General features: G+C 40.8%; 1 protein-coding gene across 1 annotated transcript in view; it reads right to left on the bottom strand.

Moving 5' to 3' along the window:
* Positions 1-3,571: 3,571 nt before the first annotated feature.
* The window catches only part of RTCA (RNA 3'-terminal phosphate cyclase), an 18,629-nt gene continuing 3,504 nt past the window's right edge, over positions 3,572-18,696 (bottom strand). Inside the window, exons 3-11 of the mRNA XM_015831613.1 lie at positions 17,560-17,703; positions 16,290-16,413; positions 14,839-14,897; positions 13,869-14,010; positions 8,302-8,426; positions 8,098-8,156; positions 6,762-6,856; positions 4,942-5,046; positions 3,572-3,785 (exon numbers count right to left, since the gene is read on the bottom strand). Of these exons, the coding sequence (XP_015687099.1) occupies positions 3,687-3,785; positions 4,942-5,046; positions 6,762-6,856; positions 8,098-8,156; positions 8,302-8,426; positions 13,869-14,010; positions 14,839-14,897; positions 16,290-16,413; positions 17,560-17,703 (952 nt within the window). The 3' untranslated portion in view covers positions 3,572-3,686. The remainder of the gene's footprint in view (positions 3,786-4,941; positions 5,047-6,761; positions 6,857-8,097; positions 8,157-8,301; positions 8,427-13,868; positions 14,011-14,838; positions 14,898-16,289; positions 16,414-17,559; positions 17,704-18,696) is intronic.

Here is an 18,696-nt window from a genome sequence, read left to right as displayed (position 1 = left end):
TGGGGAAAACTTTCAGATGTTTTACAAATAAACTATTAAAAAGAAGGAGAAGAGACAAAACTGAAAAGTGAACCAGGATAACAGAATTGGAAGGAAAGAAATGGAAACCACCCACACAATCCAAAGAGGCTTCATTCTTCCTTACTAAAGGCCTTTGGTGTGCATTTGGCCAGTTCTTCAAGTCTGGAAACTCAAGAGGCCCCTTCAGTATTTCTCAGAGTTCTGGGAGTTGAAGTCCACACATCTTAAAGTTGCCAAACTTGAGAAACACAATGCTAGGCAGATGTGGCCTTAATTTCATTCATGAGGCAACAGCACCATGAAGTGGCTGGTTTGGCTTCTGCAGTGCAAGTAGCAAACCCCTCTGCTTTTGGGTCAAGCCTTCTTGAACAGGGCTTTTCAATCTTTTCACCCATTGTACCACTTTTAGGATATGGCAATATCCAAGTACCACTAGTCGCCTAGCAAGGTGTCAAAAACTTGATGACCAAAAAAAAAAAAAAGGAAAAAAGTGATAAAGTACAGGTAGTCCTCGACTTACAACAGTTCGTTTAGTGACTGAAGTTACAATGGCACTGAAAAAGTGCCCAAGCCACAGCCAAGCAAGACACCTGCCTGCCCGCCCGGCGGGGCTCTTCCTCCTATCCGAGGTTTTCATTGTTGTGAGCATTTCTGCTGAAGATTGGCAGCGGAGGTGGGGTGGGGGGTGTTTGGTTTTTATTCCCCCCGTTTGCTGGGTGGTTGCAGCAGGTTTTGGTCACTTCCCATGATCCTGGGACACTGTGACTGTCATAAATATGAATCAGTTGCCAAGCATCTGAATGTAAATCACAGGACCCTGCACATGCTGCAACATTCCAGCTGATTGGTGCTTCTTCAGGGCTCAGCAGAAGCGCGAGGATCAGCGCCGAGCTCCAGCTGGAGCCTGGCGCTGATCCTGGCGCTTCCACTGAGCCCTGACAGCCCTGAAGAAGCACTGATCAGCTGGAGCCTGGCGCTGATCCTGGCGCTTCCGCTGAGTCCTGACAGCTCCAGCCACCTCTCGCTCAGGCTTATGCGGTGCTGCCACCGGTTCAGCTCATTCCCCTCCCCCACTACTTTTCTAGGATGGTCGCGTACCACCTGCCAGGTGCCAAGGTACCACAGGTGGTACCCGTACCACTGGTTGAAAAGCCCTGTTCTTAAACATCTCTGCTGGAGGTCCATTCCTCCATTCTTATGACCCCTTTCCCCAACCTGACCCCTAACCCCAGATCCATTGGGACAGCAATTCCCTGAATTTCCTAGCCATCCTACTGACAGCGTATTGGGAGATTTTTGAGTAAAAATGTTTGACGAAAACAAAATTGGTGATTTGACAGAACATATGAAGGTACAAATCCTCAAGACCAGACTGCAAGAACTGGGTACACACAGTACACAGGGCCCAACCAAAACACATTCAGGACAAAGATATGTGAACTCAGCTACTGACATCCAAAAACAGGGAATTGAAGTCCACATGTCTTAAAGGGGTCAGGTTTGAGAAACACTGACATAAACCATCAATACTGATCACTCTTCAAATTGTACTGATTTCCCATTTTATTCTGAGTCCAATTCAAGGCCTTTTAGCTATAACATCCCTCCAAACTTTTCAGTACCAGGTATCTATTAATTTTTTCCATCTCTGGCATTGCTATGGAACTCCTGAAAACAGTAAAAAGTGCTTAGTGGCTGTTTACCGTCATGACCAACCCCTCAAAATGTACTTACAACCTGGTTCAGAAGTTCTGAAATGAAGAGAAAAAAGGAATCTTAGATGTGTTCGCTGCCTTGAGTTAGGTGAGATGCAGCAAAAACTGTGTTTTGAACAATGTCTGCAGGTTTTAGCCTCTAGAGCAGTGGTGGCGAGCCTTTTAGAGACCGAGTGCCCAAACTGCAACCCAAAACCCACTTATGTATTGCTGGGTGCTAGGTGGGCGTGGCCCTCTGGGTGGGCATGGCCTCTGCTGCCCGGATCTATGCCTTCAGAGAGATTTAGCGCCCCCCCACGGCCAGGAGCAAGAGCGCAGGCGCATGTGGAGAGGCGGAGGGGAGCAGCCTGGCCCCGCCTCCCTCTGGGGCGATGGCGCACGTGCCCACAGGGACGGCTCCACGTGCCGCCTGTGGCACCCATGCCATAGGTTTGCCACTACAGCTCTAGAGGGCGCCAGATTCCCAAACTTGGGGTTTTCTGAAATGTTAAGTATGCTTAAAAAGCTGGCATTAACTGCAGAGTGGTGAACATTGGAAGATGCCAGACATCGGGAAGGTGCCAATTAAATTCTGGATTGCTTTACCCCTTGGGGAGGTTTGCACTAATCTTAATCAGCTCCTCCTCTTTCTTGTACCTTTGATCTCGGGATCTGATCAGACATTATGGCTGGCTATTCCTCACAATCTTTTTAAAGGCAGAAAGAACAAAACGTATGTCTCCTACAGCCTCTTCTGGCTACAGTTGGGTGTCTGAGAGGAGTCCTTGCATAAGCAGTGAAATCAGTTGAAGATAAAGGAGCTCAGGTTATGGCAATGGAGCTCCAGATAAGAAGCTTAACAGAATAATGGCAACAGAGCTTTACTTTCAAAGGAACATTTATGCTCTTAACCTGTTTCTACCATTGTCCTTGAGATGAGTGGAGTGTTGGGACTTTGAAATCAATAGTCTGTCTTCTTCTTCTTCCTTTCCTTATTCGTATGCCATCTTTGTTTTTACAAATAACTCAAGGCAGTAAACATATCCAACACACCTTCCTCCTTTTCTTTTCCCAACAACCACCACCCTGTATGATAAATTGGGCTGAGAGAGGGGCTGGCCCAAGGTCACCCAGATGGCTTTCATGGCTACTGTGGGACTAGAACTCATGGTCTTCTTTTTAGCCTGGTGATTAACCATTAGACAAAATGGAGTGGAAAACAATAGAAATTTCCTTCCTTCCTTCCTTCCTTCCTTCCTTCCTTCCTTCCTTCCTTCCTTCCTTCCTTCCTTCCTTCCTTCCTTCCTTCCTTCCTTCCTTCCTCCCTCCCCTCACAAAGTTAAGTTATATTGAATTGAATTTAAAGCAAGCAATGTTGCAGTTAAGGTGTCAGAATTGTTTTGTGGCCTAATAAGATGGGAAATTGTTAAAACTGAGGGATCTGGCATTTTGAAACCTAGATCTGATAAGCCTATTTCAGTTTAAACTACAATTTAGTTTAGGACAGAGAAGGGATATTCCTTAAATTCTAACTGACATTATTTATATCATTGAAGGATCATTTTGTCAAAAAGAGGATACAAATGGTGAAAAAACATCACTGTCCTTGTGATGCAAATACTATCAGTTGTCCGGACAGCTTTGGAAACAACAGATTTTGTCCACAGTTTTTTGTTGTTTTTTTTGGGGGGGGGGGAGGAGAGAAATAAGTCCAAATTAAAATGTTGAATTTTAGGTGCGATTGTTTAATTAACCCTTTTCTATCACATAAGCCACTAATAGTCTTTGGGCTGAGGCAAGATATAAGCCCAATAAATAAGTACATTTATTTATTATTACTTTAATAATAAAGGGAATTTAAGGAAGTGCTTTATTCAAACATTCCAGTGAATGAAGTGCAATACATTTATACAGATATTTAAAGAAAAACAAACCAAAATAAACATAACACCATCCCACCCAGAGCAATAATTACAGATTTGTATTTAGCAATCCGATTCCTTGGCACTCAATAATATGGGTATCCTTGGAAGATTCTTCATCTTCTGATTTTGTCACGGTAAACTTAGCCTGCAAACAATAAACAAAAAGAACCCACGCTTTCTAAAATTGTTCTTCACATAAAGTGGACTCCAGGCACAGGGCAACACACAAAACATTCAAAAATTACAAATACAGATAATCCCCATTTACCGACTGCAATTGGGACCAGCAACTAAAGTCATGTGATTGCACCGGACCTCCATCAATTCTGCTACAGTCATTGAGCAAATCACCATCGGTCATTAAATGCAACATATCTGAACTTATGAGTTCAGGCCAGCTTCCTCTTGTGAGACACCAGCTCTGAAGGTCACAAATGGCGATCATGTCACTATGGGATGATTATGAAGTGCCAAACTGTAATCACATGATCGCAAGGACGCTGTGATGGCCGTAAGTTCAAGGACTGGTTATAAACCTCCTTCTTCAGCACTGTCATAAGTTTAAATGATTGCTAAACAAGGCAGTCGGTAAGTGAGGACTACTTGTAAAGTGATATTTCGTAATACTGTAATCCAGGGGTCTTCAAACTACTTGTAAGGTGATATTTCTTAATACTGTAATCCAGGGGTCTTCAAACTTGACCCTTTTATGACTTGTGGACTTCAACTCCCAGAATTCCTCAGCCTGGCATGCTGGCTGAGGAATTCTGGGAGTTGAAGTCCACAAGTCATAAAAGGGCCAAGTTTGAAGACCCCTGCTGTAATCTAAGCACTACTTCAATTTCCCCAAAGAGAGCATTCTGAAGTCAGAGTGCCATCCCCCAAATGACTTTGTTATATCTGATATGTGCTACTGCTAATGATACCCAGGGAAATTTCAAGTTTGTATCCTGCTGGCATGCACCCATTGCACAAAATGGGGATGGTTAAAGATCGTATCTTCAAGCAGATACTCCATAATCCAGCCAGTAGACAAGGCAAGTCAGCTACCTCAAGGAGGAGGTGCTGGAGGGCAGTAAGGATGTAAGCTGCAATTGTTATGCATCCTACCTTAGGCTCAATATGTTGAAAGTAATTGCCATTCTTTCCTGTATACGTGGAATTGTGAAGGGCATCATTGTATTTTTTGCTTCCCAGTGCCAGCCCATTTTTTTCACTAGAGATCATGCCATATACCACTACTGGCCAGACTGAGAGATTTGGAAGTTCAACCGATCCGTTAAAAAAACCCTGGTACTTACTTTTGTCAGCAGTTCAGCAAAATGTATCGCTGTTTCGGAGTGCAGCGTAATTGGTCCAGTTTTTATTCTCGATTTCCCATTTGCTAAAGCCATGAAAATTATCAGCTGGAGGGGATCAAAAACAAGCCAGCATTATGAATGCCTGGATGCAATACTCCGTGTTATAAAAAAAAAGAAGACACATTCTTTGACTATCTGACTGGAGCATCTTTTTATGGAGTGCCTTTCTTTCTAGACGTTTTTGCTTGCACCATTCTGAATTATCTGAGTTGATTACAACCAGCCAAGTCGCTGAAAAATGTATGGTTGCAATCCTGAAGATATAATTAGGGAATAAGTGCCACTGAACTTAAATATATTTATAAAGTAATCTTACTTATTATTACTTACCGGTAATAAAATGTATTAGTCAGAAAAGGTTCTACCACAGTGGTCCCCAACCTTTGTGGCTTGGGGGCCTGGAAGGGGGGGGAAGGGAACCGGGCCACGTGAGTGACGGGCTGGCGTGCATCCAGGCGCACAGCTCAACTTGCGCAAGTTGAACTGCACATGCGTTGGCTTGCCGCTCACACAAGTTGAGCTGTGCATGCACGCCAGCCTGCCACTCATGTGGCCTGGTTCCAAATAGGCCACATCCTGGGAGTGGGCCGTGACCCAGGGACCGGAGACCCCTGTTCCCACCATAGATTAACATGAGTGTCCTCTTACAACATATTTTTCCATCTCTATTGTAAAATACACTAACTCTACAACCTTTTCCAGTTTCACACAAGGTTCTAAAGCTCTGGAAAGATTCTGGCTAATTTTTAGCTTGCTGCTTTATTATTGTTACTAGTTAAACAGAGTTCATTAGTGGGCCCAGTTTGGTCAATCTTACTGAGGACATTGTTGAAAACCCAAGCCAAAACGGCGCGAAGATGGGCATCACTTTGGTAAACTTTCATCTCAAGCTATTTTGTATTAACGCAACTATTTAGCATCGTGAGAACATCAGTTTACCTTTCCCCCCCCCCCCAAAAAAAGGCAGGTTTACAGAAAAATAAGGCTGCAGAAATGTAAGCCCCAAATTTTGTATCAAAATTTGCAAAGTTATAAAGGTGGCTTTTCAAAACTGCAGGTGGAATTGAAAGAGAACCTTTCCCAGTGAATGATCTGAGAATAAGGTCTGCTGAATTAAGTGGGGTTTTTTTTGCCAGATCCGCCTTCCCATTTTCACTAACAGCCACCTCTGCTGGAATTTCCAATGCCAGAAAATCCCAACTGCAGAAAGCTGGGTTTCCTGTCTTCTTGCATACTTCCCAACTGAGTATGCAAGAAAAGGGGAAACTCAGGAATCCATGTGGCTTAAAGCTCTCCTAGGACACCAGCCTGCTTCCCCCAACATAATGGAAAGTTCAACCTCTCAAGGGTTTATTTAAGTTTATTCTCCTTCAAGGTATACAACCAAATGGAAATGGTGTTAAAAACAAACAAAAAGGAAGGGAGTGTCTATTTTGTTTTTCCAGTGAGGTTGGTCTGAAATTTATCAACCTGCTGGAAATGTCAGAGTATTTCCTTATTAGTATGCTCCTAATAAAGCTCAGGAATTATTAGAGCTTTCTCCTCACTTCACTCTCCAGCTGTGTTGGATTACAACTCCTGTCCACCTATCACTCAAGATGACAAGACTCATAGGCTATCACAGCTGGTGGGCGATAGACTGAGAAAACCTGGATTCTGAATTAATAACTCCTTGGATCCCTAATTTACATGTACGAGAAGGTGTATATGTGATATTTCAGCTTTTTTTTTGTGAGAGACTTCCCACACGCAGCTCTTACTTGGTCCTGCAGATAATCATCCACAGCACCTCCATGCCGAAGGTTTCCCAGCAACATCTCCGCTGCTTCAATTCCAACTTTGTCTGCATTTTTACCTGCGAGAAAAATTAAGTAGGGAACCTGGTTTAAATAAAATGCTTCTAACACGATTGCCTCCTCAATAAATGAAAATATGTTCGGAGCAGATTTCTACCTTTGGATGGTTTAAAATTATAAAAGGCCTTCATTCACTTTCACAAGGTAGCCAGGGAGAGTTATGAAGTTTTGCTTTGTGATGAAATTTGATATCAGATACTCAGGAAGTTATATCTGATTTAGAATGAACTATAACATAACATAACATGACATAACATAACATAACAAAACTGATCAAGGAGAGAAGCAACTTAGAACTAAGGAGAAACTTCCTGACAGTTAGAACAATTAACCAATGGAACAACCTGCCTCCAGAAGCAGTGAATGCTCCAACACTGGAAGTTTTTAAGAAGAGACTGGACAGCCATCTGTCCGAAATGGTATAGGGTTTCCTGCCTGAGCAGGGGGTTGGACTCGATGACCTCCAAGGTCCCTTCCAACTTTATTATTATTATTATAACACGTATGGCTATTGTGGCTCCTCCAAATATGTGCTATAGAGAGAGCCCAATTTAGTGAACCTTGATACAATGAACTTTGCATGCAATGGATCCGAAGCATGTTGACATAATCATACAAATGAAGTATATGGAGGAAATGATATATGTACACACATATACAAACACACACATGCTTCCTCTTCAGAACCAGCCTTAGAGACTCAGCCAGGGCAAGCTCTCTATTTGTAATAAGACATCTTTTGGACTAGAAGACCCACGTTGCCTTATTGGGAATATTATTTATTTATTAAATTTATATACCACTCAGAACTGCCTTATCAGGGAGATGGGCAGAATAGAAATAAAATAAAAAAAAATAAAATAAAATAAAATAAAAAAAATAAAATAAAATAAAATAAAATAAAATAAAGTAATAAAATAAAAAAAATTTAAAAAAAATTAAAAAAAATAAAATAATAAAATAAAATAAAATAATAAAATAAGGAAGGAAGGAAGAAAGGAAGGAAGGAAGGAAGGAAGGAAGGAAGGAAGGAAGGAAGGAAGGAAGGAAGAAAGGAAGGAAGAAAGTCATAATGAAGCTATCATCAGATAAGAACATAGAATGGATATAAGCCAGAGAAAGGAACTGGAAGACACCGCCATTCTTTTAGTTTATTACCATAAAGCCAGAGCCTTCTACAAAACAGGTACTGAGGAGGCCAAGTCGCATGAAGCAATGTCCCGGTGCCTAAAGCTCTCACCTCTTTTACCAAGGGATGATCCTGCCAGCAAGCAGCCAGTGGATGTCTCTGCAACAATTCTAAACAAAGTAAAAACTTATAGAATTATATGAAAACATTGAAGCTCACCCTTCCTTTTCTCTCCCCAAAAAGCAGCTCACAAGAAACCAGTTGGCTTCCTATGGCAATAAACTGGACTCTCAAAGGACAGCCAAACTCACTCACATAATTCCAGATCCTGTTCCAAAGGCCTCGTTATCCGGCTCTCTAACAGTCTGAATATTGACGTAAAGATCCCGAATCTCTTTCCTGATGCATTTCACTGCAGCGGAAGCCATATCTCTGGCCACCTAAAGTAACAAAAAAAGAGAGGAATACATGGAATTCCCAATGCAAGGGCTTTCCATCATATGTGTATTTCACATGGAAAGAGGGGAAAGATTGTTAATTTTGCAGAAATTTGCAAATAGCGTCTCCTGAAAAGCTGATCTAGAGACTGTTTGCTTAAAGTAGCTCGCCTGATGATTCCCTGCCATTCGTACAGAGTTTTGTACAGAACAACCTAAACCCGTTTCAGGTTGAGGTCTCTACTTGGTGTTTGAGTGGCAAGTCAGGGGCTGAACTCAAGTAAGTTGGGGAAAAAAATAAACACGAACGTCTTTAAATTGAATCATACACAGGAATAAGACTACGGCCCTCCGGTTTATTGAGGTTTTTTTTGTGAAGAAAAAACAACTGCAAGATCAATGCAAATTCTGGAGAGGTTCTGGAGACCACATCAAAGACTCTGGATGGTGTCAAGCAGTCTTAGGACCACTGATAAGATAACCCTGCTATAGAAAGGAGGTCTCATCTGGAAACCTTCTTTCACAGCAAATCTCAGCCCTGTGATCAGTTACCTCCTAAACTACAGAGCAGCTTTATAGGTGACCTGGCTTATTTGACTCATTCAGCAGATGGGAGACTGAGGTAAAAACAAAAACAAAAAAATGATTTTTCTAAAGTTATCAAATAACTTTCTGGACGAAGGTGAGAGCCAGATTCTCAGAAGTTGTTATACACCAGTGTTTTCATATAACATATTTGGCACAGAGACTCAGGGTTTTGGGGGATTACTTATTCGTCTTTTGTAATGATCTATTTGGCGATGCTCTTATAATCAGAATCCTGGGCACATTTAGGACATAGTCATAATCACCATCTTTCAAAATGCTGTATTGTAACAGGTTAGGCTATCTGTCTATCTTGTCCACTACTGTGAACTTTGACCAGAACCAGTTTTGCCGTATCTTAGGCCAGGGGTAGGCAACCTTGGCTCTTTTATGACTCGTGGACTTCAACTCCCAGAATTCCTGAGCCAGGCATACTGGCTCAGGAATTCTGGGAGTTAAAGTCCATGAGTCATAAAAGAGCCAAGGTTGCCTACCCCCGTCTTAGGCAAATGTCCTTCTTATTTGCTTTGGTGTCCCGTTGTAACTGAAGATGCCAATTAAAGGACGGGATCTGGGATCTTCTTCAGGCAAAGAATCTATTTCACAATGGAGCTAATTATTTTTAGCCTTACGACTGCGTAACAAATTTCTTAATATGGCACAAGTGGAGAACTGTAAAATGATCACTCTACTATGTTGCTATTATAACGAAATTGCCCATATTATTTTTCAAGGCAGCATGGCATCTTTCTAAGACATAGTTAGCGTAACAATAGCTTGCTAATAACCAGAGGACTGGTGTATTTCTTCTAGGAAATCATAAGCTATCATTTACAAATTCTAACATGTTAACTAAACTAAACTATTTTTATAACTTAAAAGCAGTGTGAATTCAGTCCAACTTTGGATCCAAATCTTACAGGACAAGCCCTTTTCCTCACCTAAATCTATCAGACATACTTACTTTGATTGGCAAAGCCCCAGCTACAAAGGCTCTTCCATGGATCTTGGTCACCGTACCACGGTCAGTTAAAGTGATTGGGTTTAGCTGCTTAACTGGGGACATTCGGACAACCACTTCACCGCCCCCTTTCGGATAGTAGCCCCTGTTGAAAATAATAACACACAAGCAGAGCTCAAAATAATGAGTTGATATTTTTGCCATTAAAAATAAACCTTCTTAAACATAAATAGCACTCCTGCAAAAGGCTGATTTAATCTAGTGCTCTATTTCCTACACCAGAGGTCCTCAACCTTTTGGACACCAAGGACAGGTTCCACGGAGAAAGATTTTTCTGCGGACAGGAGAGTGCGTGGTTTTTGTGTGCTGCCTGCATACCATGGATGGGGCTTTGCTTGTTTGTGCGGACCGGTTGCTGGCATGCCATGGCCCGGTACCGGTCCACAGACCGGGAGTTGAGGACCCTTGTCCTACTCCACACCCCATTAGAGTATCTTTGATAAGCCCACAAGCATGTTATGAACATTAGGGATCAAGCAAGTAAATATTCTTAGAGGAGACAGCTCAAGAACGGAAGGAGCTATCACCTCACCCTTTACTCCTATGGCACATTTAGTCCTCTGGATCTAAAATCATCGATGTGCAAGTTCCAAAAAGATGATGAAACCGGGACAAAGAAGCAAAGGAGAAAATCAAGAGACAATTTGTGTCATAATGTAATAAATACAATGTATGTTATTCTCCCCATCATTTAACAACTTGGACAAGTTATGAAAGAGTTCAAGGGAAGCTTCTCTCTAGTTTTCAGAGGCTGCACTTACTTTTAATGGCTTCTGACTCAGAAGGCCACTACAGCAGGTCATAAGCAAAAGGAAGGGAGTATCTTTTGTCGCCAAAATGCAGGAAAGTTATTGGAGATGGAAACGTGCAAACACAGAGAGAAGACACAAGTCAACATACCACTGGAACTCACCTCCTTTTTATGTCACAGTCTACAATCAAACCAAACTTTTCAGCTATTGGCTTGAAGACCTGGAGAGTAAACACATTTATTGAAAAACATAGGTACATCCTTTTAATGAATAAAGAACCCTTTAATCATTTATTTTATTTATTTATTTATTTATTAAATTTATTAAATCATGTTGCCAGATTGATGCAGAAAACAGTATATCTATGTATCTGAAGGCCTCATTATTTTATCTGAGTACGGAAAACTGCAATTTCTATGGACAATAGTTTGCTATCAAAAGCTAGAACTTCTTCATGTTTTAAGGACAAACTATAATCTGTGCAAATCGCTTATATTCTAATCTGCCACAAATTAGTAGAATCTCACAGATACTCCCTTGGACATAAAGGAAAAGGAACGCGTCAAGTGTTTTCAAGCTCATGTTGACTATCATTTTATGTGACATGAGGCAATGTAGCAGATACCCCGGAGAAAGAGTTAAAAGGAGGGGTAATATGCCATTTTATTTCTTTTCAGGCAGACAAAATCATTCTCATTCTCTTTTTTCCAACAGAAGAGAATATTTGTAGGTCAGGATTAAATTATGTAATCCTTGATGCTCTCTGATTAGTTGTTGTTTGGTTTCTTGCAGACAGTTCATCACCAAATTAAGTAATATCAAAAAGGCTAATGATGATTATTGAATTTGATCATCATAATGATGTTACCTAGTTTGGTAATGAAATGTTTGCAAAAAAACCCACCAAACTCAGAGAGCACTAAGGACCTCACAGTCTCTGTGTTTTTCACTTGAGACATAGATTGGACTAAAACAAATCTAATCAATAAAAATAAAACAACCGATTATATTTGAATCCCCCTCTTTGCAATGTGGGCAGAATGTGCCCTATGATCCACACAATCCTATTATTTTCAGTAATAAAAATATTTACTGTCCAACTGAGTACTTACAAGAAGCAAACAAAATTCGGAAATAACCATTCACTTGATTGTGACAAGTATGAATCAAGTTTCCAAATGAATAAGACATGGAGGCATTTATTACCACCTAAATAGATTAAGGCAGTTTTAATTTGCTTTAACACTGTTCTAAAAAACTTTATCACCGCTTCACCAAATATGTTGCGCAAGCTATAAAAAGTTAACATTGGGGCGCATCAACATATAAAAAAGGGGTGAGTCTTGGTTCATGAGCCTTCTGAGTGTTTGGAACCTCCTGTGCTTGACTTTAGCCCACTTAATTTATCACATCGGCTTTTAAAAGCTTTTTCTTTTCTTTTCTTTTCTTTTCTGCCATACTTTCAGGTAGATGCGTGATTAAAAATGCTTGAGGACCAGCAAATATAGTGAATACATTCCCAGTGTCTGCACTGATAAAACTAATCGGATAAGTCCACGGTGAAACAACCCCAAATGAAGGCTAATTGGGTCGGCAAGATCAAAAGCCCAACTTTAAGCACATGAACTTCCATTTACCATCAATGTATAGTCAATCTGAGGAGCCATCTCTGCATTGGTGCCGCCTTTCAAACGGAGCTCAGAAGGAGAGGCCGCAAAAAGGACGCAGGGCATGGCTACTTGCATTAGCAAGCAAACACTCCTATGATTAAAAAAAAAATGCATAGACAAAATTAGATTTGAGTGGGACTCAAATGCCTAAATATCCCCTTCAACTCTTATGATTTTGTTGCTACTTTTACACTCTCCCTTCTTGAGCTGTCTAGGGCAATGGTTGTCAACCTTTTTAATGCCGCGACCCCCAACCGGTCGTAAGTCGAGGACTAAACCGGTCGTAAGTCAAGGACTAAACCGGCCGTAAGTCGAGGACTAAACCGGTCGTAAGTCGAGGACTACCCAACCGGTCGTAAGTCGAGGACTTTCCCTGCCCGGGAGCGCCGCGCATGCGTGGTTCCGCCCCCTGCGCCGGCCGAGGCGTAGCTGGCAAGCGGCAGAGACGGAGCAGGCCGACCACCAGCTGGCCCAGCTCAAGGGAGGTAAGGCACCCGCCGGAAANAAAAAATGATTTTTCTAAAGTTATCAAATAACTTTCTGGACGAAGGTGAGAGCCAGATTCTCAGAAGTTGTTATACACCAGTGTTTTCATATAACATATTTGGCACAGAGACTCAGGGTTTTGGGGGATTACTTATTCGTCTTTTGTAATGATCTATTTGGCGATGCTCTTATAATCAGAATCCTGGGCACATTTAGGAGATAGTCATAATCACCATCTTTCAAAATGCTGTATTGTAACAGGTTAGGCTATCTGTCTATCTTGTCCACTACTGTGAACTTTGACCAGAACCAGTTTTGCCGTATCTTAGGCCAGGGGTAGGCAACCTTGGCTCTTTTATGACTCGTGGACTTCAACTCCCAGAATTCCTGAGCCAGCCATACTGGCTCAGGAATTCTGGGAGTTAAAGTCCATGAGTCATAAAAGAGCCAAGGTTGCCTACCCCTGTCTTAGGCAAATGTCCTTCTTATTTGCTTTGGTGTCCCGTTGTAACTGAAGATGCCAATTAAAGGACGGGATCTGGGATCTTCTTCAGGCAAAGAATCTATTTCACAATGGAGCTAATTATTTTTAGCCTTACGACTGCGTAACAAATTTCTTAATATGGCACAAGTGGAGAACTGTAAAATGATCACTCTACTATGTTGCTATTATAACGAAATTGCCCATATTATTTTTCAAGGCAGCATGGCATCTTTCTAAGACATAGTTAGCATAACAATAGCTTGCTAATAACCAGAGGACTGGTGTATTCCTTCTAGGAAATCATAAGCTATCATTTACAAATTCTAACATGTTAACTAAACCAAACTATTTTTATAACTTAAAAGCAGTGTGAATTCAGTCCAACTTTGGATCCAAATCTTACAGGACAAGCTCTTTTCCTCACCTAAATCTATCAGACATACTTACTTTGATTGGCAAAGCCCCAGCTACAAAGGCTCTTCCATGGATCTTGGTCACCGTACCACGGTCAGTTAAAGTGATTGGGTTTAGCTGCTTAACTGGGGACATTCGGACAACCACTTCACCGCCCCCTTTCGGATAGTAGCCCCTGTTGAAAATAATAACACACAAACAGAGCTCAAAATAATGAGTTGATATTTTTGCCATTAAAAATAAACCTTCTTAAACATAAATAGCACTCCTGCAAAAGGCTGATTTAATCTAGTGCTCTATTTCCTACACCAGAGGTCCTCAACCTTTTGGACACCAAGGACAGGTTCCATGGAGAAAGATTTTTCTGCGGACAGGAGAGTGCGTGGTTTTTGTGTGCTGCCTGCATACCATGGATGGGGCTTTGCTTGTTTGTGCGGACCGGTTGCTGGCATGCCATGGCCCGGTACCGGTCCACAGACCGGGAGTTGAGGACCCTTGTCCTACTCCACACCCCATTAGAGTATCTTTGATAAGCCCACAAGCATGTTATGAACATTAGGGATCAAGCAAGTAAATATTCTTAGAGGAGACAGCTCAAGAACGGAAGGAGCTATCACCTCACCCTTTACTCCTATGGCACATCTAGTCCTCTGGATCTAAAATCATCGATGTGCAAGTTCCAAAAAGATGATGAAACCGGGACAAAGAAGCAAAGGAGAAAATCAAGAGACAATTTGTGTCATAATTTAATAAATACAATGTATGTTATTCTCCCCATCATTTAACAACTTGGACAAGTTATGAAAGAGTTCAAGGGAAGCTTCTCTCTAGTTTTCAGAGGCTGCACTTACTTTTAATGGCTTCTGACTCAGAAGGCCACTACAGCAGGTCATAAGCAAAAGGAAGGGAGTATCTTTTGTCGCCAAAATGCAGGAAAGTTATTGGAGATGGAAACGTGCAAACACAGAGAGAAGACACAAGTCAACATACCACTGGAACTCACCTCCTTTTTATGTCACAGTCTACAATCAAACCAAACTTTTCAGCTATTGGCTTGAAGACCTGGAGAGTAAACACATTTATTGAAAAACATAGGTACATCCTTTTAATGAATAAAGAACCCTTTAATCATTTTATTTATTTATTTATTTATTTATTTATTAAATTTATTAAATCATGTTGCCAGATTGATGCAGAAAACAGTATATCTATGTATCTGAAGGCCTCATTATTTTATCTGAGTACGGAAAACTGCAATTTCTATGGACAATAGTTTGCTATCAAAAGCTAGAACTTCTTCATGTTTTAAGGACAAACTATAATCTGTGCAAATCGCTTATATTCTAATCTGCCACAAATTAGTAGAATCTCACAGATACTCCCTTGGACATAAAGGAAAAGGAACGCGTCAAGTGTTTTCAAGCTCATATTGACTATCATTTTATGTGACATGAGGCAATGTAGCAGATACCCCGGAGAAAGAGTTAGAAGGAGGGGTAATATGCCATTTTATTTCTTTTCAGGCAGACAAAATCATTCTCATTCTCTTTTTTCCAACAGAAGAGAATATTTGTAGGTCAGGATTAAATTATGTAATCCTTTATGCTCTCTGATTAGTTGTTGTTTGGTTTCTTGCAGACAGTTCATCACCAAATTAAGTAATATCAAAAAGGCTAATGATGATTATTGAATTTGATCATCATAATGATGTTACCTAGTTTGGTAATGAAATGTTTGCAAAAAAACCCACCAAACTCAGAGAGCACTAAGGACCTCACAGTCTCTCTGTTTTTCACTTAAGACACAGTTTGGACTAAAAAATATCTAATGAATAAAAATAAAACAACCGATTATATTTGAATCACCCTCTTTGCAATGTGGGCAGAATGTGCCATATGATCCACACAATCCTATTATTTCAGTAATAAAAATATTTAGTGTCCAACTTACAAGAAGCAAACAAAATTCGGAAATAACCATTCACTTGATTTGACAAGTATGAATCAAGTTTCCAAATGAATAAGACATGGAGGCATTTATTACAACCTGAATAGATTAAGGCAGTTTTAACTTGCTTTAACACTGTTCTAAAAAACCTTATCACCGCTTCTCCAAATATGTTGCGCAAGCTTTAAAAAGTTAACATGGCGGCGCATATAAAAAAGGGGTGAGTCTTGGCTCATGAGCCTCCTGATTGGAATCTCCTATGCTTGATTTAAGCCCACTTAATTTATCACATCAACTTTTAAAAGCATTTTCTTTTCTTTTCTGCCATACTTTCAGGTAGATGCGTGATTAAAAATGCTTGAGGACCAGCAAATATAGTGAATACATTCCCAGTGTCTGCACTGATAAAACTAACCGGATAAGTCCACGGTGAAACAACCCCAAATGAAGGCTAATTGGGTCGGCAAGATCAAAAGCCCAACTTTAAGCACATGAACTTCCATTTACCATCAATGTATAGTCAATCTGAGGAGCCATCTCTGCATTGGTGCCGCCTTTCAAACGGAGCTCAGAAGGAGAGGCTGCAAAAAGGACGCAGGGCATGGCTACTTGCATTAGCAAGCAAACACTCCTATGATTAAAAAAAAATGCATAGACAAAATTAGATTTATGTTCTCATTATGTTCCCAGCAAGGAGTGGGACTCAAAATGCCTAAATATCCCCTTCAACTCTATGATTTTGTTGCTACTTTTACACTCTCCCTTCTTGAGCTGTCTAGGGCAGGGGTAGGCAACCTTGGCTCTTTTATGACTCGTGGACTTCAACTCCCAGAATTCCTGAGCCAGCCACGAGTCATAAAAGAGCCAAGGTTGCCTACCCCTGGTCTAGGGGAAAGACATCTATGGTTTTCTTTCTCACCCACCTTCCATTTTACGCTCACTATGCTTTAGAGCAGTAGTTCTTAAACTTTTTTTCTCTCTCCACTTTTACAAATTATGGAGGACCCAAAAGAACTTTTGTTCTTAAATATTACATTTACCAATATTCACTGCATTAAAAATTAAAACTGCTGCATTTGTTGCCACTACTGCTTCTCATTAACTGATGACATTTTAATATTGTATTTCAACAAAGGCTTGGCAAATAATTTTGACCCCTGAGAGTGTCTTACAGGACCCCAAAGGTCCTAAGTCCACACTTTAAGAAACACTAATTTAGAGGGGAAACAATTGGCTCCAAGTCACTCAGCCAGCTTCATAGCTAAACAGGATTGGAACTAAGCCATTCCGCTGTTAATTCAACAACTGGTTAATCTCAACTTTGAAATTCTGAGTCATTCTGCACTTGTAATTTGGTGATAGGATTTTGCAGTTGCAGAAACTGGACTTCAATCAAAAGGCTCCGGGATCCACAAAAGGGAAAAATCCATAGAAGAGAAAAATGCTCTTTACAAAAGAATTATTCTTAGAAAATAGCAGAAAAATCTACCCCACAAAAAAATCAGGACATACAGTAATAAAATATAAGGTATATGTGTGTGTATGTATTTGTATCTTTTATTTCATTTTGTAGCAAGACCTTTGTTAGTTGGGTGTATTTTAGATGCATTGGACCACAATTCCCATATCATACTTAGCCATCCCTTTACTGACTGTTGATAGTAGGATTGTGTGAAATACACTTGGAAAGACACAATTCTATAGCTTTAATGTACTGTATAAGATTGCTTCAAAACCGAGTGCTAATTAATACCGTACAAATGCAAAATAACAATACCCTGCTGTTTTAGTGTCTGCTATGTGAGCTCCACCCTTGATCTTCCCAGGTGTGAAAGTGATCTCTATTGACCCGATGTCTCCACCTTCCATCTGTCCATCACATAGAGCACGAACCATTTGCAATCCAGACAGGTGCTGAGGCCTTCAAGTCAAGTACACAGAATTAGAACATAAAGAGAGCCTGGGCATGCATACATGCATGATACAAAGGATGCTCAGCTTAAGGTGATGCCTTCCTCCATCACAGGTTAATTAGCCACTTCTCCCTACTTGCCCAGGAAAAATAGCAGTAATCCCCCGACAAGCAACTGGCAATTATTCTCAATTACGGCATCCCTTGTTTAGAAAGAATTATTTCTCCAAGACTGAGAAAGAGGTGCCTTTTACCTAATTTCACAAGGCCTTTGGTTTCAAAATCCTTCTCTAGGCAATCAATTCAGATTTCTGACATGTGTGATATATATTCCTTTGATAGCAATGGGTTAAACAGAGAGACAGTCAAAAGGATGTCAAAATGAGAAAGGGAGGGCGATGATAGAGATACATGGTTCTACTTACTTTTGGTTCTGACTCCACCCACCATTTGTATCAGCCCCACCCACCATGTGGGATGTACCTCCCAGTCAGTTAGGACAGAGGTCCCCAACCTTTGGACACCAGGGACCGGTTACCTGGAGAGAGGTTTTTTGGCGGACTGGAGGGGGCGTGGTTTTGTGTGCTGACTGCATCCTGCGGATGGGGCTTTGTTTGTTTGTGCGGCCCAGTTGCTGGCATGCCGCAGCCTGGTTCTGGTCCACGGACCAGGGGTTGGGGACCCCTAAGTTAGGAAATATGGTGCTATGAGAACTAAAATTAGTCTCATCCACTACAGTATAGCGCCATATGACCCTGTAGCAATTTCCAGGACAAAAGTATCACAGGAATTCTGTCTCCCAAATCTTTGAGCTTGAAAGAGAAAGGAAGGCCAATGGCAGGCCAAAATTATTCCAAATGGATTTTTCCTGGCCCATTATCAACAAGGATAGAACCATCAATTGCATAGAAGTTTAAGTCATTTGATATATTATATAAGAATAGTGATATGATAGGTTTATATTTTTGTTAATCATTATATTTATTCATTACATATATTTTA

The sequence above is a fragment of the Protobothrops mucrosquamatus genome, unplaced genomic scaffold, assembly GCF_001527695.2.
Source record: "Protobothrops mucrosquamatus isolate PMUCROS unplaced genomic scaffold, P.Mucros_1.0 scaffold_267, whole genome shotgun sequence".
NCBI classification, from domain to species: Eukaryota; Metazoa; Chordata; class Lepidosauria; order Squamata; family Viperidae; genus Protobothrops; species Protobothrops mucrosquamatus.
The sequence above is the reverse complement of the archived record's forward strand: the minus strand, read 5'-3'. Positions and strand labels throughout refer to the sequence as shown.